At 40.5% G+C, this 25,074-nt stretch overlaps 1 protein-coding gene across 5 annotated transcripts in view; it reads left to right on the forward strand.

Annotated features, from left to right (window-relative positions):
• The first annotated feature begins 301 nt into the window (after positions 1-301).
• mlphb (melanophilin b) overlaps positions 302-25,074 on the forward strand; it is a 63,010-nt gene continuing 38,237 nt past the window's right edge. For all 5 annotated transcript variants that reach the window (XM_033617446.2, XM_078174282.1, XM_078174283.1 and 2 more), the window contains exons 1-3: positions 302-358; positions 9,840-10,011; positions 23,826-24,047. In XM_033617446.2, the coding sequence (XP_033473337.2) occupies positions 9,887-10,011; positions 23,826-24,047 (347 nt within the window). In that variant the 5' untranslated portion in view covers positions 302-358; positions 9,840-9,886. The remainder of the gene's footprint in view (positions 359-9,839; positions 10,012-23,825; positions 24,048-25,074) is intronic.

The raw sequence follows: 25,074 nt of genomic DNA on the forward strand, positions 1-25,074 counted from the left end.
CTACATAACCTCATGATCACTGCACTTGAATACTGTCCAAGCAAGAAAATTCCCAAAATATTTGCCTCCAAAAACTGATTTCCCATTAATCAGCCATTTGCCAACACAAACATGAACCAATAGCTGTTACAATGTATTTAATATTACTGTCAATGAGGCCAGGAGGGGGGGTGACGTAGCCAGGCTCTTTGAAGTAAAGTCAAAGAAGGCGGAGAGGAGGCTTGTCTCCCTGCCTTTCTTCCTCCTGGTTGACTAGACATGTGATTAGCATTGCTGTCTGCTATTTAGTTTGCCCTGCAGTCAGTCTGGTCTGCCTTCAGAGGAAATACTGCCTGCAGGCTACTCTGTCAACACCAAGGTAAGATATATTTACATACATTGGATCTCCTTATGATGATAAGAGAAAAAAAATGTGTTAATGTACAAGTGTTTGTATCTAAGAGACAGGAATTTTAATCCAATCCAAGATTTTTGCTACTTAAACAGTCTGTGGGCTCATTTCAAATAAACTCATGAACTCCAAAAGTGTTTTTAGAAAACTAATTTCATGCATTCAGTAATTTTTAAGCAAATGACAGATAGCCTTTGCCAACTTAAATGTACTGAAAGGTACCCCAGATTGCCAGAATTAAAACTCCTTATACATGCGTGTAAGGGGGTTTGGAGTGGAATAAAGTAAAAATGTATGCTTTATCTGTACTGTTCTTACTGAACTATTCCAGGTTTGTGTCTCCACACCTGTTATCAAGCCAAACCTTTTGCAAACACAATGCGTCCTTCAAATATGCACCTGTTGAGTTGTGCGCATCCAACAGGAATCAAATACAGAAAATCCTCTGTAGACACCATACAATTAAGATTTCATTGGCTATGGAATAAAGACTACAATGCTGTAAGGAATATGTTGCTATTTTAAAATGCATATTAGCACAATGTTTCCTTAATACAACAGAAGTCAATACCAAGTTGCTCACACCTGCTAAGCAAATACATGCAGAGCCAATGTATACTGCTTGGCTGTACAAGACCTTAACTGTGGGAAAGTTATAAGCACTATTTTTCTGGATGAGTACTCACATTCTACCATTTAGATGTGACTTGTTTCCCTGTTAAACTTGCATGCTTGTTTTTCCCATTAGTGCCCAATTACATAAGCAGAAATTAAATTAGGTTGCCCAGTCTTTTTTACATGGCCTGTGGTAAACAACACAATTATGTGATGTTCCTGAGCATTCCTTTACTGATTATGTTGGTCTGTATTGGTTGTATGTGAAGACGTACAGTATGTGTGCACGGGTGCATCATTCTGTCAGCCTGAGTAGAGTCACCTCATCCTCTGTAACCCATGCTGCACCATGTGGAATATTTGGAAAAGTTCCATTTAACAGAGACTTGATTAAGATCCCTCAGCAATGTGATGGTTGAACTGTGCCAAACCATCCCAGATCACAGGACAGATGCATGTGGCAGAGAGGTTTTAAGCACCCTTATCTAAACCAATGCTCTAAATCACTGACCCATGATCAGTACTATTATTCTGGTCTGTTTTGTTTGGAGAAAACAGCAGCCTAAAAGACTGACAGCAGTTTTTTTAAGTAAGATTTAGGAATTGACTGTTGACTGAAAGCTTAAGAATGACTCTCAAACACATACAGTGTTTCATACCTAGTCTTTCATATATACAGTTGTAAAAGCTACACTGTAAAAGAAAATACACCACCCCTACCAAAAAGTGACCTGGGCCCTTTAATAAAATGCTAATTATTACTCATGTTTAAGTTTTGCTGATGAATGATTACCAGCAGTTGGGCAAATAATTATGGTCCTTGCATAGTAGCAAGAGAAAAAGAAGTGTGACCCATTTACAGCCAGAGTTGGGTACAAAGTAATGCTTTACAAAGTAGTAGAAGTCATGAAGCTTGTGGTTCGCTACGTGGTAGAAGAAATGCTGGCATTGTCTGCGGTGGAGTCTAAAACATTCTGCAGGTTTGTCAGTAAAATCCCCACTCGCTCCTACTCAGGAGGACTTGCATTATGCCTGGTACATACTACACGACTTTTCTGCCCGTTCTGAAAGTCACTGTGTCACATTACACGATTGTGGAGTCAGAAAATCGTGCCGTGACTTGGCCGACAGACATGATGGTACTCACCAATTATCCCCGGTCGTCTTTCACGACATGTGTGATGTCATCGGGTTATTCTTGTCCTATTTGTATTACTTTTACTATTATCTGAGTCACTGTGTGTGTGTTCATGTGCCAGCCGAAATGTTGTTGTAATCATCTAAAAGCGTCAGCAGATGGCAGGAGCTTCATTTGAAGCACAGTATGTAAACATTCAAGCTACTGTATCCTCCACAACAAGTTCCTACAAATATTTCACAATAAAAGCCTATTTAGAAAATGGAGGGATTCTCTCAGCGAGGTTATAAGTAGGGATGTCGGATCGGGTATCGGCGCCGATCACGTTATTTTTATAAAATTGGAATCTGTAATAAAAGATCGGAGGAATCAAAACAACAACAATGGCCAGGTTTTTCATCTATGTTGTTAACTGTTGCCTCCGCTTTCCAATGTATGAAGTGTGGCGATCCTGTATATTTTCTAAATATTTTTTTTATAAGACAGTCAGCTGATGGCTTGCTCACCTCCAGACACTGAGGTACCTCCAGACACACCCACCGGTGCTATCAGCCAGTGGGATGGCTCGATCAGCTGAGCCCAGGTAGACCGATCCCTACGTTATGCCGCTCCTGGCATTATAGCGAGAGTCGCCGGCGAGCGAGAAATGAGCCAGAAGTCCTCTGCGTATTCGGCCTACCACGGCATTTACACCGCTCAAAGTCCGCGAAATTGGTGCGCTTCCCCGTAGAATATCATCCATCCGGCCACCGGCCTCAACTCAGAGATTCCGCCATTGATATCAAAACGAAACAACGTCGGAGCGTTACGGCATTCACACACGGTCCCGTGAGATGGCAAAAGCCGGGGGTTACTTTCCGTTTCATTATTCATTATTTGGAACCTTCGGGCCGGGTTGATTTATTGTTTTGAAACTGAACCGAGTCAGAGCCAACAGTGGATTTTCTTTACCTCCTTGGTTGTGGGAAAACCTGGGGTGGAGTTTTCTTTTGTTTAGCGAACTGTGTGGATTGAACTGAACTGAACTGTGAACTGTGTGTTATTTGGAAATCCCGGAGTGGAGTTTTTTGTTTGAACTGGACTGAACTGACTAAACGGAGCGGAACATTTCTTTTCTTTGGTGGAAAAAATATATACTTTCTTGAAACTGATTACTGTTGTATTTGTATTTTTGAAAATTGAGTGTAATTCTTTTGTTCTACAGAAACCAATACAGAAAAATATTTGTTTCATGTGTCAAACCGCTAAAAAAGATATAGGCCTATTTTGTTTATTGAAGACAAGAAGAAGGTTTACATTTTGTGCCGCTGAACCACCGATAAGCTTTTTGGATATTATTTTAATAAAAAACAAACCTTACGGGACAACTTGGATGCATTCTTTTTTTTTTCTTTCTTAATGCTTTGCAAAGTATCGGATTGGACTCGGTATCGGACTCGGTTTCAAAATAAAGGACTCGGTATCGGATCAGATGCAAAAAAAATCAGATCAGGACATCCCTAGTTAAAAGAGGCTTATAATTTGAATCAAATTAAGGAAGTGTTGAGTTTGAAATGACGGTGCAATGCATTAACTTTATAAAGACAACGGAGCAGATAAAAAGTAAATATATAAACACACAGAGGGATTAATGAATAACAGACCATCTATAATGTAGTCTGTTTCAAATGAAGCTGGGAGCCTCTGCAGTTGTGGTGAGTAAAAGCCCCGCTGCTACTTGTTAATGTTATTACTTTATGTCCGACTGTGAGGATGTAACATTGTTTGCTAGCTTGATGCTAATGACAGTAACATTAACTCAGCAGGTTGACAAAGTGCCTCTGTTGTTTAACACCATCATTTCCCCCTTTTACTCTGTGTGGTAACATCCCTAGAGGAAATATTAAAAACGCTGGGGTGTTGTTGTCATACAGTTGTCTACGGCAGCAGATCGTTCTGTGTTTCTACTGGTCAAAGTGACGGCTGTGATGGGAGAATTGGATCTCAGTGAAGGGCAAGTGGTCCATAACTTTAATTTTGGAGACGAAAAAATGTAGGCTTAGCACCCTGTGGTCCATTGCCCAATAGGAAATGTAGAATACTCAAAAGTACTTTAAAAGTGCTTAAGTTACTTTACTCAGGGAGTAACGCAGTAAAGTAACTGGTTACTTTTCAAAAAGGTAACACAGTAAAGTAATTTGATTACCTTTAAAGTAACCCTTACCCAACTCTGCTGTTAAACAGACTCTGTCTTTAGCATGTGGTTGCTGCCAGCTTCACTGTTTGCATGTTGAGTTTTGCCAAGTGATAATGCAGTTGGTTATGCAGGGTTTAGAAGCGTAGGCTAAATTTTCTGGAACTGAATTAATAAAGTGGAATGTTTTAACTACAGAATGAATTCATTTGATTTAGTTTAATGAGAAATGTAAAATCATATACAAGGTTGCTCTGCTGCTTTTCATTGCCTCTGGTACAATGAGGTGTTCATTTTAATATTTATACAAATTTTTTACACAGTTCTATGTAGTTTTTACCTGTTGGAGAGCCGTGGAGTCGCGCACAGAGAAGAAAAAATAGACTAGCCACATAAAAATAGAGAAGAGCTGCGTGATACACACGTGGGCAGGTGCAACTTCTGGGGTCAGTGTAGCAGTCTTAAGGCCTGAACATACTTGGGCGGAACGTACGCGGAACGGACTCTGCGAGGAATGTCCGCAGTCATTCAGGCTTTCATAGTCGAGCACACTTCCGCGTTGTAGTTTCCTGTAAAAATGCCCGTGAAAAATCCCAGCGATGTGAAAAACACATGCCGAGCAGTCACTGGTGCGCGGAGCGGAGTCCGTGCGGTCGTAAAATCTGAGCTTTGCACGCACAGGGCTTGCAGACATCCGCTTTGAGTCCGCGCAGACCTCCGGAGTCCATTCCGTGTACGTTCCGCCCGAGTATGTTCAGGCCTTTAATATGATATAATGTACCTGCTCTGCTGTGGGCATACTGCCACAGACATGTGGCACCATATGCAGGTCCCATGTATTTCGGCCATCATACAAACCACATAAAGAGGTGAGAAGTCCCAGACATCACCAAGCAGTTTTACTGGTGTAAACGTGGCCGTAGCTTCACTACAGTTGTCACAGATCAGAAAACAGTCATTTTAAGAACATCATCTGGGGACGTGTTGGAAGACACTGACAAACAAGCTACCATTAGCATCAAATAGATGTTTTTATATTAAAAGATAAAAATAAATTAAATTTAGAAAAGGTCAATAAATTGAGCATAGCGTTAGTTCAGGCAGGACACAATGTCAAGCTCAGCTCACATCCCAGCTACATCAGCTGATCTCAGACAGCCCAATCAACTGATGGATCAGCTGATTGGTGGAAAGGAGTCAGCTGATAGATCAATTCAAATAAACACAAGAAGTTTGTGCTCTAATAAAAAACAAAAAAAAAAGGGATCAGCACTCAGTGAATAATCCTCCTAAGCCCTACGATAAGCTATTATGGCAAGGCTTAACTATACAGACCCGTGAGCAGTGATAACTAACATGTCTTTGGGGTCATCGGGTGGGAACCTCCTTTCACCGGTGTTTCGTCTAGTTAGTCCCACGACACCTCCAGGAGGCTAGACAGTGATCTCTGGCGTCCCAGAGACACTCCCCTAATGCCAGGTCTCACTGCTCCCCACACTAACCGAACAACCTCCTTTACCTTACCTATACTACCACAGAGGAGGTAGACCCAGGGAAGGAAGCCTTGTTAGGCTATCACACTCCCCCGCCGGGTTAGGCTGTACAGTCTACTTCCCCAGGACGAGCCCTCACAACAATGACACCTCCAGGAGGCTGGACAGTGATCTCAGCCCAAACAGCACTGCCAACTTCAACCAAGCCCAGGCTCCGTTTATGCGAGCTCCAGGCAGAAGCAATGCTGATACTACCTTTACTAGCACATTCACCATACTCTATTTCACACGCTACATAGCATAACTACAATGTAAGCTAAAGTTAAAGGAGAGAAATGAACTCACAGGATCAGCAAACACACTCACTTTGCAGCATGGTCTCAAACAAAATGGATTCAAATAGGCCACTCCCACACTTAAATAACCTTCCTCTTCCTGGATTTCCTTCTTACTTACACATGGCTTTCTCAGCCCAAACAGCACTGCCATCTTCAACCAAACCCAGGCTCCATACATGCGAGCTCCAGGCAGAAGCAATGCTGATACTAGCTTTCCTGTCACATTCACCATACTCTATTTCACACACTACATAGCATAACTACAATATAAGCTAAAGTTAAAGGAGCTAACTGGACTTACAGGATCAGCAAGCACACTCACCTTGCCGCATGGCCTCAAACAAAATGGATTCCAATAGGCCACTCCCACACTTAAATACTTCCTCTTCCTGGATTTCTCCTGACAGGAAGTGGATCTCTCCACCTGATCTCAAGGAGTTATGTGCCCTGCTTAGTAGTTCCCCCTGCTGGCCCCCAGCTGACATTATTTCTTCTGTAATAGATAAACTGGCTGCATTTAATTGCTTCATCTGACATTTCCCTCACTGTCTTCCTCAAATTCTGTCCCCGCACTCCGAGTTCACATCACATCACATGATGCCTTTTTATGCAACCAATTGGCAAATTTTTGGCTTGCCTACTGTTGCTGCTTCCTCTGAAAGTCGCTTTGCAACCCACCTCCATTCCAGCGCCTCCTTTTCATGTTGTGTCTGACTTATCAGTGTCATTTCTGTTTGTCATTGATGCTTGCTCTGTTCTGTCTCCGGGGGGCCTTTGTTGCTGCTCTAAGGAGGCTTGCTCTCTCCCTAGGCTTCCCATGTAGACGCATGGAAGGGCAGGGAGGCTTGCTCTCTCTGCCTCAGACTTTCCTCGTATGCGCGTGGAAGGGAAGAGGAGTGTGCTTTCTCTGCCTAAGGCTTTCTGCATAAGAAAGGCAGAGAGGCTCCAGAACAGAGCCATACTGCCAAATAGAGCACTGCAAATGAAAATAAAGTTTTCTTCAGTGGTCCCAACTGAAATGTGTTCAGTGTCATTGTGACAACCCCACATACAATTCTCACCTGATTTAACAGTCAGTATCAGCTCTGGAGAGCATTTTGTTTTCTTTCAGCTCATTATTTTGGTTTTAGAGCCCATAACTTGTCCGTTTTGATTAATCCTCACTGCTCTCTTAGTGTTGTTTTTTGGCTGCAGCAGAGCTCTAAAAAAACAACTGTACACTATCCGCTCAGCACTTAACAGCAGACAGACACAGACTAGCTGGTGAACATAGTTGAGCATTTAGCATCTAAAGAGGCTGATTGTTCCTACAGGAGTTAGAGACTGAAACAGGGCTAAAAGAGAGTGTATATTGAATTACCTTACATCAGGTGGCCAGAAACACAACTCTAAGTGAATAACAATGTTGGTCCATATACGTATGACCGATGTGTAAATAAGCAACTGATTGCTAACAAGTTTGCAAGTTTCGACTGATGACATATCTATGTATTCATATCCTTCTGTCCCCAGTTGGTCAAAAAAACAGTTACTGTAAGTTTAATAAAACCTTTTACTTAAGCCTTTCTGGTTAGCAGCTGACACAAAAAGATTCCTCCTTACAGTCTGTCAAGAAAGGAAAAAAATGAAGACAGTGGTTCAATCTTAACTAAATCTGCTTTAATGAGCTACAGAGCCATTAGAAGTGCAATATAATCAAATATGTGGAAGACATCTACTCCCATTCCATACTCACATTTACAAGTTATTGCTCACTGTAATAATTTCTTCTGTTCATGATGGCCACAAAGTGATCCACATAAAACTAATAAGAGGCTTCAGCAGTCTGAGATGGCCAATTAAGTGAAGACCTTCCACATTTACATTCTTTATAGCAAGAAATTTGTTTGCCATGTGTTTCCATGGACGATGTTTCCCTGCTCAGCTGTAGGGAAATACATTCTGGTCATTGCATGTAATTTTTTACTGGAGTATAATACCAGCAGAACACACTGCCAGCAGATACCCATTTGATTTGTCTAAGTCAGACTGCTAAAGCCTCGTTAGCTTTGGTAGAAGTTTAGTGTGCATTTTTTGTAAAGAACAACAACTGTAGATTTGGTCTCCCATCTCTCACACTGTAATCACATACGGAAAGGGTTGTTTGAAATCAATATGGGAAGGAACAAGATTGACTTTAAAAAAGTCTGAACCAATCCTGTAATTTGACAGTGTTATTTTTGCAACAAATCAAATTAGAAAGGAATAAGCAATGGATGTAAACAGGGCCTTTCTGACTGTTAACATTTTATTAGGTGTTGGTAATTTGTCTTTCTGCAATGCTTTAGAGTTCAAAAGTCAGTGGCACATTACAGCTCAGAAAGTTGTGTACGAAATTCATTCCTTGAGCTCCCACTAATGAGTGAAGGGACATTCACATGCAAACTTTATGCAGGAAATATATTTCCAACCTTTCGCCACACAGATTTGTACCGTGAACATGACATGACTATCCCTGACCAACTGATGAACACACATGTCAACTTGTAAACTTCAGCACCTAATTTTGTATACAATGCTTGGAAGTGCAACACTAATTGATTAGTTTGAAAAAGAAATGTAAGCGACCATCTTTTAAGTGACTTATTTTTAGGATCTGTAGTGGTATCACTTAGGCTTGTGCCGGTTTGAAAATTTTCCAACCCGTTTGATTTAAAGCCAAATATCTAACCGAACCGATATATCGAATTATTTACCTAATTTTACCACTGGGGGTCACGTTTGAGCTATTTTTCCCAATAAAAGCCCATAATAGGTGTAATGCGCTTCCAATCCACTAGGTGGCGGTAGTGGAGGCACGGCGGTTGAGAGGGCCGAGCGAGAGGATGTCCCAGTAGTAGTTCCAGCCCCCCAAATAGTACCAGGAACTTCTTCAGTGGAAACGGGTTACTAGAGCAACAAACTGAATGACTGCAGACTCCCTCGCACTTTTCCCCGCCCCCAATGAAATTTGATCTCTCACAGCCGCAGCAGACAGCTGAGCGGAGGGGAGCTGCAGAGTCCCTCTGAAGCCTCTGAGACAAACTAAACAAAACACTTGTAGGCTCCTCCACTTCATTTATAAACAAACATAAACCTTATTAAGTTGTCATAATGCATGTTACAATGCAAGATAAGTTGAATATAGTATATGTATATATATATATATATATATATATATATATATATATATACAGTATAATATAGTATAGCTTTTTTTTTTTTTTCCCTCACTTGAGGTGAATTAAACTGGGTGGAGCTCCTAAACCCGACCGAACCGGTTAAACCGGAAATCGGCGCAAGCCTAGTATCACTGCAGTTTATCCTAAATACATGCCAATCTCAGAACCTGCTAGCTATCAGTCTGACGACAATTTAGCCTCTGGGGATGACAGCCAGTATTGGCCAATTTTGCTTTCTCGATACACACTGTTTACCTGCAGGCAACCACTCAAACATGATTGGTTAATACTCCTTGGACAACAAACAGCCAACATACTGAAATCGGAACGCTTCCAATTCCAAAATCTTGTCCAGCCACCTACAGAAAAATATCTGCTTACAGAGATTAGCATTCATAGTGAACTCCTCCTCATTCTGCTGACAGCTCTCTTAACACTTTAAATGCTCATTTACAAACAACTTATTGTATTTTTTTATTATCCTAATGTAGCACAGCACCAGGCAGCCTGCCAGCTCACAGGCATCAACCTCATAACTATGCCTGGCACCACAACAGGCAAGAAGCTGGATCTCTCCAAGCTCACAGACGAGGAGGCCAAGCATGTTTGGGAAGTCGTCCAGCGAGACTTTGACTTGAGGAAGAAGGAAGAGGACAGACTTGGGTATGTTAAAAAGATTACATCCTATTTGATACATATCTGTATCTCAGCAAACCCACAGAGGCCACTTCTTGGGGCTTATGGCTTTAGGATTGGCCTCACAATGGATTCCCTCTCCTGTCACTGTTTTGGGAGATTTTCTTGGGAGTAATGTCAGGCTGCATACATTTATTATCAAGCTGAAATCTTTGGGGGTTTGTGTTTATAAAACACAAGTAATAATCAATCATATATTGCTTACAAATGTCTTTAAAATTATGTTTTGGTTCAAATGTATTTACAGTTTTAACCCTATTCCAGTAATCTAATGGACAAAAAGTATTGCCACTGAGAGCTTGATAGCATGCTAGCGTTAGCATTTAGCTCAAAGCTGTGCTTCTTCGTACAGCACCGAGCTGCTAGCATGGTTGTAGACTCTTAGTGTTGCCTTGTTTAAATATTTAACTTAGTCGTGCTTGTTTTGCTTCAAGACTAAGCCAACAGCCCCTGTTCACACATGGTTTAACTTAACTCACGTTACTGCAGTGATGTAGAAACATACGTGCTTCAAGTCCTCATGACATCACTGTTGGGTGTAGTTACAGGCACAACAAAGCACCAATCAGCACAGTTTCAAGGTGGACACCCAAGATTAGTGTCACCAGTTTAGTATCTGACCAAATGTCTCCCCTTCCGCTCCTGACCAATGACTTTGAGTAATGACCAGAAACATTTTTGCAGAACATTATGATGTCACAGTGAAGCTGACCTTTGACCCTTTTGAATATAAAATGTCATCACTTCACCCTTTTATCCTGTTAGACATTTGTGTGAAATTTTGTCATAATTACATATGAATTCTTTAATTATGGCTAAAAGTGACCTTGACCTTTGACCTTCAAATTCTAGTTTATTCTTTCATTTTGTTTATTTTTAAGTCCAAGTGGATGTTCGTGCCAAATTTGAGGAAACCCCCCCGAGGCCTTTTTGAGATATTGCATTTATGAATATAAGATGGACACAAGACCAGTGATGTTGATCTTTGACCACCAATTTCTAATCAATTCATTGTTAACTCCAAGAGAATTTTTGTCTCAAATTTGAAGACATTCAAGGTGTTCTTGAGATACTGTGTTCACGGGAATGAGATGAATGCAAGGTGATAGTGATCTTGACCTTTGACCACCAAAATCTAATCAGTTGATAGTTGAGTCCTAGTGGACATTATAGCCTAATTTGAAGAAATTCCTGCAGGGCATTCTTGAGATATTGCGCTCAGGAGAATGGGACAGACAGCCAGTCGGACAGTCAGATGGACAACCTGAAAACAATGCCTGCGGACAGAGCTATTGCTGGCATAAAAAGCCCACTTGAATGGAAACACTTTCCAGTAATTCTATCACATGGTGGTACACTGCACTTTATGTTGTCATGTGTCATGTCAGGTAATCGCATGTCCTGTCTTCAAAGCCTGTAGCCTGCTCGATAATTAGTCATCTAGCTGATGGCTTTTGATTTGATTTAAATTCAGTATAACTGAGCAGAAATTACATGCTGTCCTTTATTCCTGGAGGCTGGGCTAACTTTGTTGAACTGTACGTCTCCAACAGATGATTCTGTCATCTGCTCCTGAGCTACTGCTCACATGTTTCCTTGGCAGTAGTGACTGATTGGTGGTTTAGATATCAGGCTGTGGGAGGAAGAGGTTTAGAGGGAATTTCCTTATATCCTTGGATGTGGGCTGACCTCTGCACAGCAGTAGCAGCAGTGGTCCTCTTGGATAACGTGGATAGTCCAAAAAATGAAGAAAACATTAAGCAGCACGTTTTTAAAGCAAGATTTACACCTGCTATGTGTATCTCGAATCAGTCTCTTCTGGTACGCCTCAAAGTTTTTACAATCAGGGCATGATTGGCCAAAGTGACCCTGAGGTAAAAATGCGCCACAGACTCCTATTGACTCTGCTCACATGTCACCCGTCCCCCAGATTACATTTGGCACCTTCATTTTATATTGTCCAAGTTTCCTGTGTAATCGTTAGTTTGTGATTTATTTAGGAATAGACACCACATAAGCTTAATATAAACTGAAATAATCAAGATATTAATACTGGATTTGGACACAGGGCTTCAAGACAGGGTGTCAAGACAGGATGTCATGGTTTGGTAATAACGCAGAAACTATGTTGACGCCCTTCTCCTTTCAGTTTAAGCAGTTGCCTAGACCCACACACAGGTGTTTCCACTAAAAGACTGTGTGGGTGTGTCAAAGCTGTTCTGGATTGACATCTCCTTCATACATACAGTACAGGCCAAAAGTTTGGACACACCTTCTCATTCAATGCGTTTTCTTTATTTTCATGACTATTTACATTGTAGATTCTCACTGAAGGCATCAAAACTATGAATAAACACATGTGGAGTTATGTACTTAACAAAAAAAGGTGAAATAACTGAAAACATGTTTTATATTCTAGTTTCTTCAAAATAGCCACCCTTTGCTCTGATTACTGCTTTGCACACTCTTGGCATTCTCTCCATGAGCTTCAAGAGGTAGTCACCTGAAATGGTTTTCCACTTCACAGGTGTGCCTTATCAGGGTTAATTAGTGGAATTTCTTGCTTTATCAATGGGGTTGGGACCATCAGTTGTGTTGTGCAGAAGTCAGGTTAATACACAGCCGACAGCCCTATTGGACAACTGTTAAAATTCATATTATGGCAAGAACCAATCAGCTAACTAAAGAAAAACGAGTGGCCATCATTACTTTAAGAAATGAAGGTCAGTCAGTCCGGAAAATTGCTAAAACTTTAAATGTGTCCCCAAGTGGAGTCGCAAAAACCATCAAGCGCTACAACGAAACTGGCACACATGAGGACTGACCCAGGAAAGGAAGACCAAGAGTCACCTCTGCTTCTGAGGATAAGTTCATCCGAGTCACCAGCCTCAGAAATCGCAAGTTAACAGCAGCTCAGATCAGAGACCAGATGAATGCCACACAGAGTTCTAGCAGCAGACCCATCTCTAGAACAACTGTTAAGAGGAGACTGCGCGAATCAGGCCTTCATGGTCAAATAGCTGCTAGGAAACCACTGCTAAGGAGAGGCAACAAGCAGAAGAGATTTGTTTGGGCCAAGAAACACAAGGACATTAGACCAGTGGAAATCTGTGCTTTGGTCTGATGAGTCCAAATTTGAGATCTTTGGTTCCAACTGCCGTGTCTTTGTGAGACGCAGAAAAGGTGAACGGATGGATTCCACATGCCTGGTTCCCACTGTGAAGCATGGAGGAGGAGGTGTGATGGTGTGGGGGTGTTTTGCTGGTGACACTGTTGGGGATTTATTCAAAATTGAAGGCACACTGAACCAGCATGGCTACCACAGCATCCTGCAGCGACATGCCATCCCATCCGGTTTGCGTTTAGTTGGACGATCATTTATTTTTCAACAGGACAATGACCCCAAACACACCTCCAGGCTGTGTAAGGGCTATTTGACCAAGAAGGAGAGTGATGGAGTGCTGCGGCAGATGACCTGGCCTCCACAGTCACCGGACCTGAACCCAATCGAGATAGTTTGGGGTGAGCTGGACCGCAGAGTGAAGGCAAAGGGGCCAACAAGTGCTAAACACCTCTGGGAACTCCTTCAAGACTGTTGGAAAACCATTTCAGGTGACTACCTCTTGAAGCTCATGGAGAGAATGCCAAGAGTGTGCAAGGCAGTAATCAGAGCAAAGGGTGGCTATTTTGAAGAAACTAGAATATAAAACATGTTTTCAGTTATTTCACCTTTTTTTGTTAAGTACATAACTCCACATGTGTTCATTCATAGTTTTGATGCCTTCAGTGAGAATCTACAATGTAAATAGTCATGAAAATAAAGAAAACGCATTGAATGAGAAGGTGTGTCCAAACTTTTGGCCTGTACTGTAGTTTGGAGACATCACACTATTTTTAAATAGCTCTATCCAATTTTCACCAGATTGGAAGTCTTATCTGTCGGAGTCATTGAAAACACCTGTGTGGGTGTGCAGGACCTCCAATAAAGCAAACTTCTTTACTAAGGTCTACCTTGATCTAACAAATCTTTTCTTGTGGGCTCAAACATGAATAATTTGTATTACTCTGAAGACCATTTTTCCAAGGTGGCTTTCTAAGACAAATTGATTTCTTGCTTATTTATACAGTATTATGATCTCCAAGAATAAAATGCTTGAAGTTATACTTCTCAGTGTTTTTGGGCCACATATCTCATCTGAGCTGCATTAAAATGGTCCAGACTTTGAGCCACTTTTTGAAGTCATTCAGAAAATTTCCCATATTTCCATATTTTCCATTCTCTGTTAAACACAGTGCCTTTGTGTGTCTGCATGTGCATGATAAAACGACCCTTCCAAGAACATTTTCCCCCAGCCTGCATATGCCAAGGAGGAAATGGACAGACAGAGTCAGACTTTGGTTGTAAAGACCAGGTTATTTTTGTCATTGTGCATTTTCATGCTCTTTATTTTTGAAGATTTACCAATCAAGAGGCTGGCATGTGTTTTCATTATTAGTGCCATGCAGGTTTGTTTGTGTTTGTGACCTTCCTGACAAATACTGGACAACAGTTTCCTTCCATTTCAACCACTTACGTTGCAGTCCCTGCCAAGGTTCGTCTCTAGCTATTTGTTTTCCGTTCCAATGAGCCATTGTTTGCTGCTGAGGCAACTGCTGTTTTCATCCATGGCCTCTGCAATCTATAAATAGGCACAGATCTTCATGTGGTTTACATATAAAACTGCCACGCCTAAATCTTGTGAAACCACATATGTTGGATTATAAAATGAAAAAGCTTATTTTGGCAATGATTTAGACTTTGTTTTGCTTTACACTGCATGACAGAAGTGTTATATTTTTTCTGTGAAGTGTGTTTTCAAAATCTTCTTCCTGTACTTATAGGTTTGATTTATATTAAAATTCTCTCAACAAATATTTTCCTTTTTGCTGCAAGGTTTTACAAATCCTAACATAATTCAATGTGAAGCAAATTCATAATCATAGCCCAGGCAGAAATGTCAACCTGAAGTTTACCATGCATTAACAGCAAAAGACTTTCTAACTACTCTTTATTGTGGCTAAAATATTGAACTCTAAAGCTGCACATGAATCAAATGACTGTGTAATGTGAAAGGACTCACTCATTGTGACAAACCCATGGATAAACAATTATCTAATATGCTCATCATAACAACTATTAGGTGATAATAAAGTTATTTTAGCTTGCTCTGCTGCCCCCTAGTGAAGAAAAAAACATTGATAAATGCACCTTCAAAGCAACTATGATCAATATTGCTATATCAACAATAAATCACAGACAACTTGTACGAGCCCACTATAGATTACTGTTTTAGGTGCACTCCACAGACTTTATAAAATAATGGACAAAGCCACCATGACATCCGTTTGTGGACTTCCATTCTGAAGCCCCGAGTTCAGCATTTTGGTTGTTGCCATCTTGGATTTTTGTAGCCAAAACTGATTTGGATGAGAGGGTGGAGCTGAGGAGGAGTGAGGGGTGGATGTGACTCACAGACTGTGGTGACATCTCGCAAACAGCTTGTCACTCAAGGTGGCCAACCCTTAATTATGTGTAACTTTAAGCCTTAATAAAATGTGAACAGGGAGTTATATAAATATCCAACCCCACACAGTTTTCATAAATTGATAAAATAGCTCCAGAGACCAAAGCCATCAAGATGTAAACATGTTTATTTCTGCTTTAAAGTTGCCATTTTAACACGCAGACTTGTTTCTGGTGCTAGCCTCAAGTGGTCATTAGAGGAACTGCAGTTTTGGTATCTGCATTGGCTTCAGGTTGCTGCTTGGTTCACTCTCGCTGCTTTCATCAGCATTGTTTACATTGTACACTACCTGCACAGCATCAGACAAAAGACAGACAAAGTTGGTAACAGGCTGGTAAACATTTAGCAATTAAAGAGCTGGTATTTTTTGCAGGACAACAACAAAGAGCTAAGGGACTGTTCTTTTCTTATCAGAGGAGGGGGAAGGCTGGGGTGTGAGGGCTTTCTTTTTTTGTGTTTGTTTGTTTGTTTGGATTTTCACTCTTGTCATGCATCTTGGTAAGTTCGTACAAACAGTTTATTTTTGCCCAAATTGGTAATGACACGCAGAATAAGAAGATTTTGATGAAATACCACCATTTTAAGCCTAGGTTTGATTATGTTTTTTTTTCTCTGATGAAAGCATTTGTCACACATGAAGTGTCCAGGGATCCTCAGACATTTTAAAATCCATTGATAATTCATACAGATTTTGGCTATGATAAACAGTGTAATTTTGGCAGTTTTTAAAGAAAACATGCCTTCCAAACTGGTAGGTGTGGAGGGCATATTTTGTTTTTAAATCTGCTGAAAAAATAATAATTCCAGAATACAGACGTTTAAAGTTGTATATCCCTTCCCTAAGCCAAAAAAAAAACATAAGCCCCTCGTCTGTGCTTAAAGGAGAACCCCGGTATTTTGCACTTTGAGCCCCATTTCTGGGTTGTTTATGATGAAATAGAGTGGTGCAGAATACCAGACTTCTCCTTTAAAAAATTTTTGATTTGCCTCCCCCTCTTTGCACCATCTCCACCCCCCTCTGAAGTAATGACCAGTCCCTAAATGAAGAGTGAATATTGGATTTGCATTTATCAGATGGACACAAACAGAACTCCAAATGAAAGGCTTTAGCTTCCTGCACAGAGATGGAAAATAACCTGTATTTAATTTTGAAACGGAAACCTAAATTAAGTTAAGCTACAGCAGATTTATAAGTGACTAATGTTTGCTAGGGCCAGAAACGGATAGTTTACAGTCATGTGAGGAAAGATTTCACAGAATATAAAAGCACAATTTGTGGAAAAATTAGTTTATCCATCAATCTACAGTCAAACCCAGGTTTCTTCATTAAATGACATTACAGTTTTATTTTAATAGGCTATTTGAAAACTGTCTTAAGAAATTCAAATGGAAACTTATCTACACAGCTAATATGCAGCTCCTGGGTCTTTCTCTCTGTCTAACATCTGTGTGTGTCTGTTCCAGAGTGTGTCTGCCTCCCTCTTTTTTAACTCTCTCTCTCATTCTCACATTCCCCCATGGAGTATATGGTAACATGTTAAATGCTAGCACTGACATAAGAGTGAGGCAAAGAGGAGAATATGAGATTATGATGTTAAGATGAAACACTGAGATAAGCACAGCAGCTCAAACTCGGTTAAGAATGTCCGACACAGGAAGTTGAATTGATTTGTGTGAACAGACATGGCGAGAAGATCACCATGTATGGGAACACTCAGCTACTTTGGTCTTCATAGCTGTCTGTGCGTAAGTGAACGTCTGGCTGCCGCACCCGGATTCCTGAGCTTTGCCAGTTAAGCATAAACTCTGCAGTACCTGCTTTTAATCAAATACAACAGGAAAGTGAGGATTTTGAGGACACTCTCTGGTGTATTACTTGGTAAAACTGCCTAAAAAATTAGTCATGTCAACTTTTTATATCATGAAGATTTTTTTTAAGACTTTTTACTTTTTACATCATGGAAGAAGAAAAGAAAACAATCTCATTTAAGACAAATTGCAGTCTGATCTCCTTGAAATCTCACTAGTGCTGTTGTACAGTTTCTGACCATAAATGTGAGTTCTCACCTTAAAGGTTCCCTGTGGGATTTTCTGATAAACATACAAAAGTTATGTTTACATTAAATGTTGCTCACTAAAACACACTGTATCCTTCAGGTCCTATAACAGGTTGAATCAATTTCCATCAGTCAGTGTGTAAAACACACACACACACACACATCTCTTTGGTCCTTGTGCTGAGTCCAAAATGCCTCTGTACCTGATGAGGAGCCAACCTGGACTCAAAACGTTGTACACTTTCTAAACAAATTAAAGAAAAACTGATGCTGAAAGGGAGCATTCTACAGTGTTGCAAATCCTTGTGAAACAGATAAAATCCATTTCCTTCCTTCCTTATCAAACATTTGCTTTTCTCAAGTGTTTAAACCCAGCATTGATTACTCACACACAATATGTTATTCCTGCCACTGGGGTCTCTCAATCAAAACAATAGCACTTTTGTTATTGTATTAAAGTTTGATTAATGTCACATTTAGTCATGTTTATTCTCATTATGCCATGTCGACTACCCATACAGCTACTGTGGCTAACTTTATGTGGCTAATTTAATCATGGGGTAGCCCATGATCAAAACAATCGCACTAAAAATAGTGGTGGTGGTAGGAGCTGACCGGAAAGGACACAGACCTTTAGTTTCTACTCAAATGCAGCCAGTGTAAACCCCAGTGGAGGATCAGCAAACTTTCTGTTGCTGCCACTGCACAGCTTAGACTAAATGCTGCCGTTGGCCACCAGCTCACTTTGACCCCCGGCGCTGGCTAAATTCTAGTTGCTACCGCCAAGCTGAAGGTATGTCTCCAGAGGTACAGCCCACTCTCTCTCCAGTGAAGTAATCTCCTAGATGGGGAGTGAGGTAGGTTGTGCTAACTAGCTAATTTAGCTTTTCTCGTAGCTTGTCTCATTTGTGGTCTCATAAACAGAAAGAGAGAACAAACAGGGCATGCAAAATAAGATGTTTGCCATCTTAAATGTAGTAAAGAAAATATAGAGAAATTCAATATCAGGCAGTCTGTACGCATTAGCTTAAGGTATGTATTAGCTTACGTTCCTCTAATTTTAGTGTCTTTCAGCCCACAGCCTTAGTTTCAGTTCTCTTACAAGTGTGATTTCGCGGAGAGCAGGCAGCTGTTTTCAGTGAGAAACCTCTAATAAAGCAGCTGAACGCTACCCTCTCAACACCAACCCACCAACAGACATTTTCCTCATAAGTTTGTTCAGATCAAAATAGAGTCGAAAGGAGAGTGAATGTTGGACTTACATTCATCAGGTGGCCAGATACACTGTTCGAAATGAATGCTAACAGGCAAATATATGGCACCTAGGTATAAATATAATATGTCTTGTGGATATGTAAATAGGCAACTTTTTGCTTACATGTTGGCTGAACTTTATAAGGTTACAATAACCTATGTAAATATGGCATTTACAGCTTGTTTTGTTGTGCCCAAGTGGCCAAAAATCAGTTAATACTGCTTTAATGTTTCATTGTATTACATTTTATTTGTTCTTACATTGAGTGCAAAGCCATGACCAGCTCATCAACACAATTGTCAGCAAAATCAAAGAACCAAAATCTTAGTTTGACAAAAATTCTTAACACTCACTAGAGCCTTCAGTCACTCTGCCGCAAACCTTGAAAAACCCTAGACAACCCTGCAGAGGGCACCACTCTCACTTTTCTTTGATATTTGACCATGCCAGCCATATATCGCTGCTTAGAAAGCTTGGAAGTTGCCTACAGCACACATCTTGAGCCACAGAAGACCATCTTGTATACCAGATCTGTGGGATTTGATGTTTCAGACGAGGGCTGATTTAACAGATATTACGTTTAAATCACGTCGCTAATGGCCAGCAGCAGCTGTATCTGCAAAAGGTTATGGGATTCTTATGGAGTATCCAATTCATCCCCAATGATCTGGGCTATAATTTAAAAAGCATGGCCTAAAAAAAGCTTCAATAAACAATAAGCATCTTCTCATCCTTGGTGGGTGTTTTGCCAGACTCCACCCACGCTGTGTGACATTTGGGATTTGTTATCTGAATTTTTCCCCTCCACTACCGTCAGCATCTTACAGCGCTGAATGAGGCTGTTACTTTTCCAACAATCAGCACAAGTTTACTCCAAACTTTGCTTAAGAGAATAGTCTGTCTCAAAGCAATCATTCATAATAACACATGTGTAATGAGTCGCCAAGTCAGACAGAGCAGAGGAAATATGGGTTTGTTTAAATAGGATTTTGCTTTGCTTCTTGAAGTTCTTGAGTAGCATTTGTCCTAAGTTATTACAGCACTCATTGAAATGCACAGATATAGTTATTAGCTGAAGACAGAGTATTTTAAAAACGTAATCATTGACCTCAATTTTAGTCATTCCCAAAAGACATTACTAAAATGAATGAAGTGAGAACAATCTAAGAAAGAGAGCGACTTTTCTGCATTTCTCCTCAGCTAACTCCAAGTGTGGCTACAATAACAAAGTGTTGATTTATAGAGAGGAAAACAAATTAAAGGCTGGGATAGATTTCTTTTCTAACTGTAATATAATTACTCAAAATGAACATGTTCCTGAAATAAGTAAAAACAAGATTGTAAAGTATGTTGCTAAGAAACTCATTACAGCCCATCATTAGTGAGAACTTGAGCAAAAGCTTGTCTACCACCAAACAACCAAACCCTTTTACTGCTCTTTTTTTCCACCAACAGAGCCAGGGAGATCTGTTTGGTTTTGTTTTTCCTTGTATCAGACTTAACAGAACTAGTATTCATGAAGTGATGCCACTCAGGTCTAGTGGTAGGGCAAAGTGATAGAGGTACATGGCCCTCCTAACTGTCATTGTTCAGAGGCACACTCCGAACCAAGTTTCATGAGAAATCATCAGTAAGATGGCCGAATAAGCAACAAAAAAACTGACAAATGAATGTTCTTAATAATTATATGATGATAACCATGTTATCTTAATTTAATGCTGTTCCGACATTTGATGGTTGTTTTTTTTTTATAACAACCAAAGACTGTATATAAAGATGGACAATGCATCTCCACTTCCTCCCTCGGTACAAAAATTAAGCCAAAACATCCCAGATATGGCCGCTGCCATCTTGTGCTGCTGATGTTATTTGGTGCCAGAGTTTGCCCAGCCGCGAACTCAGCCAGTATTGAGTTCCACCCCATACACCTGACTGATCAATGGAGAACAGCCCCACTGACAGCAAGCACACCGATTGGCACACATATCTGTTAACCATGACATCAAAGCCCCTTTCTTTACATCAAATTACTAGTTAAAACCAAACTTAAAAAATAACTGAAAATAACTTACCTGAAAATAACTACCTAAAATGACAGACACCATCTTTAGGGAAAAAAAAACAAAAACTGACATATACTTTGAGTTTTTAGTTTGGCCCATGTCACATCTGCTAACATGGAGGGGAACATGCAGCCATCCACTAGGAGATGACTGAGATGTTTTGGCTTCACTTTTGGGGCTGTCATGTCATTCATCTTTACATACGGTCTAATAACAAGCAAAACAAAGATATTGTTGATTGTATGCTGATGTCTCGGTAGCTATAAAAGTAGCTAACTATCTTTAGATTGTTATTGCTGATTTGTTTATCACATTCCCACTTTTCCCCCACATTCCCCAGTCACATCCCCCTGAGATGGCATATGATGCCTGAAATTTAACTTAAGTCCAGCAGTAAAGTCGCTGCATTTGGTACTGCTCCTCTAAGATCAATGCAGACTGGCAGGGTAGAAGCACAGGTTGCTGACGTTAGCCGACAGAGCATCGTTAGTGGCCTGGTAATGAAGCAGTATTCGGTTTTATCAGATGATTTGTTTAAGTGATTGACAGCATGAAGCTTAAGTTATGAGTTTATTACAAGTGCCCTTGCTTTTCTGTTTCTATCAGATTATTGTGATAATTCTGTTATTGCCATAGTCACATCTGTTTATGTAAATGCCATCAATGACAATGATGATACAGATGATGTATCAGGGTCTTGAAGGGTTACCCCATTTCATAGGGGAAGACTACTCCCCCTTGTAACTCTGTCCAAGGAGCAAAGGGGCACTTGAAAACAAGGGGTAGGGGTACAAATAAGAAATGAGACTGGGCCCAAATGACAGACTTAGGCATGTGTAAATGCATATACAGGCCACACTTATGCCCAGGTAGATACATATTGTAGAGAAGTAAATTCAGTAGAATATAAAAATAAACACATTCCAACACTAATGTCACTCAAAAGATCTGTAAACATGTCTTTCCTGAGATTGTTTAGTGGAACAATCTGCTTATTTGAGGCAGTTAAGATCTAATCTGTCTTGATTTTTTTTTTATTTGTAGCAGGCGGACTAAATGTTTCCTGGAGAAGCACTGCAGCTTTTCTCTGCCTTTACTGCATTTCCCATGTAACAAGGCTGACACAATGTTGACACAAAGTTGCCAAAAAGAAGCCATCCATGTGCTGAAGACCATCTCTTTGCTCATAATTGTCAGCCAGCTTTCTGACTCATAAAATCTTTGTATAATGAAAAGGTATAAGGTTTTTTTTTATTCAGCTGAACAGATATTAGTTTAATATTTTGTGGAAATGTGTTTATTGGCTTTGTTTCTAGCTTAAATACTGAAGTCAGATGGAAACAGCTGACCTGGCTCTGACCAAAACTGGAAAAAAACATCCACCAGAAACTGCCTTATTTTATGTACCCATACATTCACGGAAATGTAAAAATGACCATTTGTGGTTTTTATGAGGAGATATGTGGCGGAACTATTTCTTGGCAAACACTGATTTATCCATCTGCTCAGTGTTTCTGTGTGGCCTTTTTAGTCATTGTGCTGGTTGCCAAATAAAGTGAGCAGAAGTTTTTGTTTTGGTCTTTGTGCAAGCAGGATGGTACCAAATCTGGCTGAGTTTAATCATAAACAGTGTCCAAACCATGTTTCAAGCCAGTCTCAACTCCCAAAACAGTTTTGCAAAACAATTTCCTGTCCCAAAATGTACAATTAAAAAGATTATTGAGAACTTATTCCTGCAGTCACATTGAGCAAAATTGTAAGTGTTTCTCTGTTTCAGAGTCACAGCCACATTTACTGTGCTATATGCAAGATATAGTTAGCAGTAGACCTGCAGTAATCAACACTGCTTCAATGTCAAATACAGACCTTGCTCAAAGTTGATTTGCAAACAATTATCAGTGTTTGTTTAACCTGTACATACCAGAGGGTAACATTGGCACAATGAAGCCATGTAAGTGCAACAGGTCCTATTTGAAAGTCAATAAAGGACGCTTTTCAGCTGCTGCAGAGCTATCTGCTGCTATAACTACTGTATTTCCACAATTTATAACTAGTATGCCACTCATTTATGGAGCTCTGTAAGACACTGCATTGTCATGGTCAATATGGTCCTGCAAATATTTCACCAAAAAAAGCCTTGTGTTGAAATGAAATGATTCTGTTGACAGAAATGTTGTCATAGGGCTTTTATTTTGAAATGGACACAGGAAACGTTAAGTCAAACAGAAAAACTTTTTTCATGTCTGTGACAGATAAAGACATTGAAACTGTAGTGAAAGCTTGTATAATGTCAATATGATTATAAAAAAAACATTTGCACTATCTATTTTTTCTGAAACTGTGCGTGTCATGCAGAAGCAGGTGAGACCACACCTGAGCAGCCCTGCTCACATGCGCATGGTGACTGCTCTAACCTAACACTGGTGCGAAAAACAAAAACAAGCGGTTCCATGATGCACATGCACAGGCAGTGTGGCCCAGGCGTTAGGCAAAGGTATGGACTAAAGTGACATGACTTGGACAAAATAAAAAAAGACTTGCAACTCAACTTGGACTTTAACTTTGACTCGTAACTTCACTTGGATTTGAGCCTTTTGACTTGAAAATACTTGTGACTATCTTCAAAGTGTGGGACTTGAGTGCAAAGACTTGAGACCTAATTGTGACTTGCAAAACAATGACTTGGTCCCTCCTCTGCTCTTCAGTAAAATGTTTTCTCTTGCTTTCTGAGTTCTGCATATTAACTACAATACATTACCCTGTGACTCAATAAATTGGAGTCATCATTCTTATACACACTTCTGTATTGTATGTAGTGAACAACTTTGTTTTGTCTTTGCAGGGAACTAAAGACCAAGATTGAAAAAGAAGACACCAAGAGAGAGCTGCTGGGCAACCAGACCAGCCTGACTGAATCACACTGTATTCGATGTCTCCAGCCCTTCAAGTTCCTGGTTAACAGCAAGCGTCAGTGTCTGGACTGCCAGCTGTACATATGCAAGTCCTGCAGTCTTTACAACAAGAAGGAGCAGGGCTGGGTGTGCGATCCCTGTCGCATGACCAGGTAGCAAATGACAAATTTAAAAAAAAAATGAAACTTGTAGTGATTCCAAGTGAAGCCAGCACCATGGTTGAAAGATGAGAAATCTGACCAAAAAATCTGAGACCCATTCAGAAAGTGCCAAGTCCTGTGTGAAAGATACAAGTGTCGGGATGCACAATATTGGATTTTTTGCCAATATCCGATATGGCAACATATAACATTTACCAATACCAATATTGATACATTTTTCCCCACCTAATTTTAGTGATCATCCAGTCTCTTCTGTAATGGAATTAACGTCATATTATACATGCATACTTTTATCATGATAGCCCACCAGCAGATGATGTTCATTTTATATCAGCCGGTAACAATGGCGTGTCGATATTATCATGCATCCCCTTTTTTCTTTTTTCTTTATTTTTGGGTGGTGGTGTTGGATTTTTATTTAAACTCAACATGTCAAAAGAGATGGTTGTGCTCATCTATAACATCTAGCCTGGACAAATGTTACAAACCCCCTCTTGCTCTTGCAGAGGTCACATTAAAGTGAATAAGGCACTTCAGCATCTTGCATGGTTGTGACCTAAACACAACACAAACACAACACATTTCCGGGTATGATGGCGCCTGTGTTTGGCTCTGCCGCTGCTCGGCTTTCCCGTGGGCTCCTACCTGTTCTTTGTATTGCTCTGTTCATTCTACTGTTTGTCAGCGATGGATTTGCTGCTCGGGTGTATGATTGCCAGACTCTCCTGTTCATCAGGGCATCCATGGTGGATCATGGTGTTTCCACTCCTTGGAGTAGTCACCCGCAATCCTCGGCGCCTCCGTTCGTGTCAGTGGCTGCCAGCGTTCCCCGCAGTGGTTTGCAGCTTCAAGGCTCTCGCAAGTACAGAAGAAGGAGAGGGAGAAGGGCCGGAGTCCAGGTAAAGCTAAGATGGCTCTGGAGGCGAGGTGTCGCTGGAAAACGGCACCGTTCTCTTCTGATGAGCCTTGGCTTGATGTTTCCCCTTACTCCGTGGAATGATCTCTCCCTTTATCGATG

The sequence above is a fragment of the Epinephelus lanceolatus genome, chromosome 14 (genome assembly GCF_041903045.1).
Source record: "Epinephelus lanceolatus isolate andai-2023 chromosome 14, ASM4190304v1, whole genome shotgun sequence".
In the NCBI taxonomy this organism is placed as follows: domain Eukaryota; kingdom Metazoa; phylum Chordata; class Actinopteri; order Perciformes; family Serranidae; genus Epinephelus; species Epinephelus lanceolatus.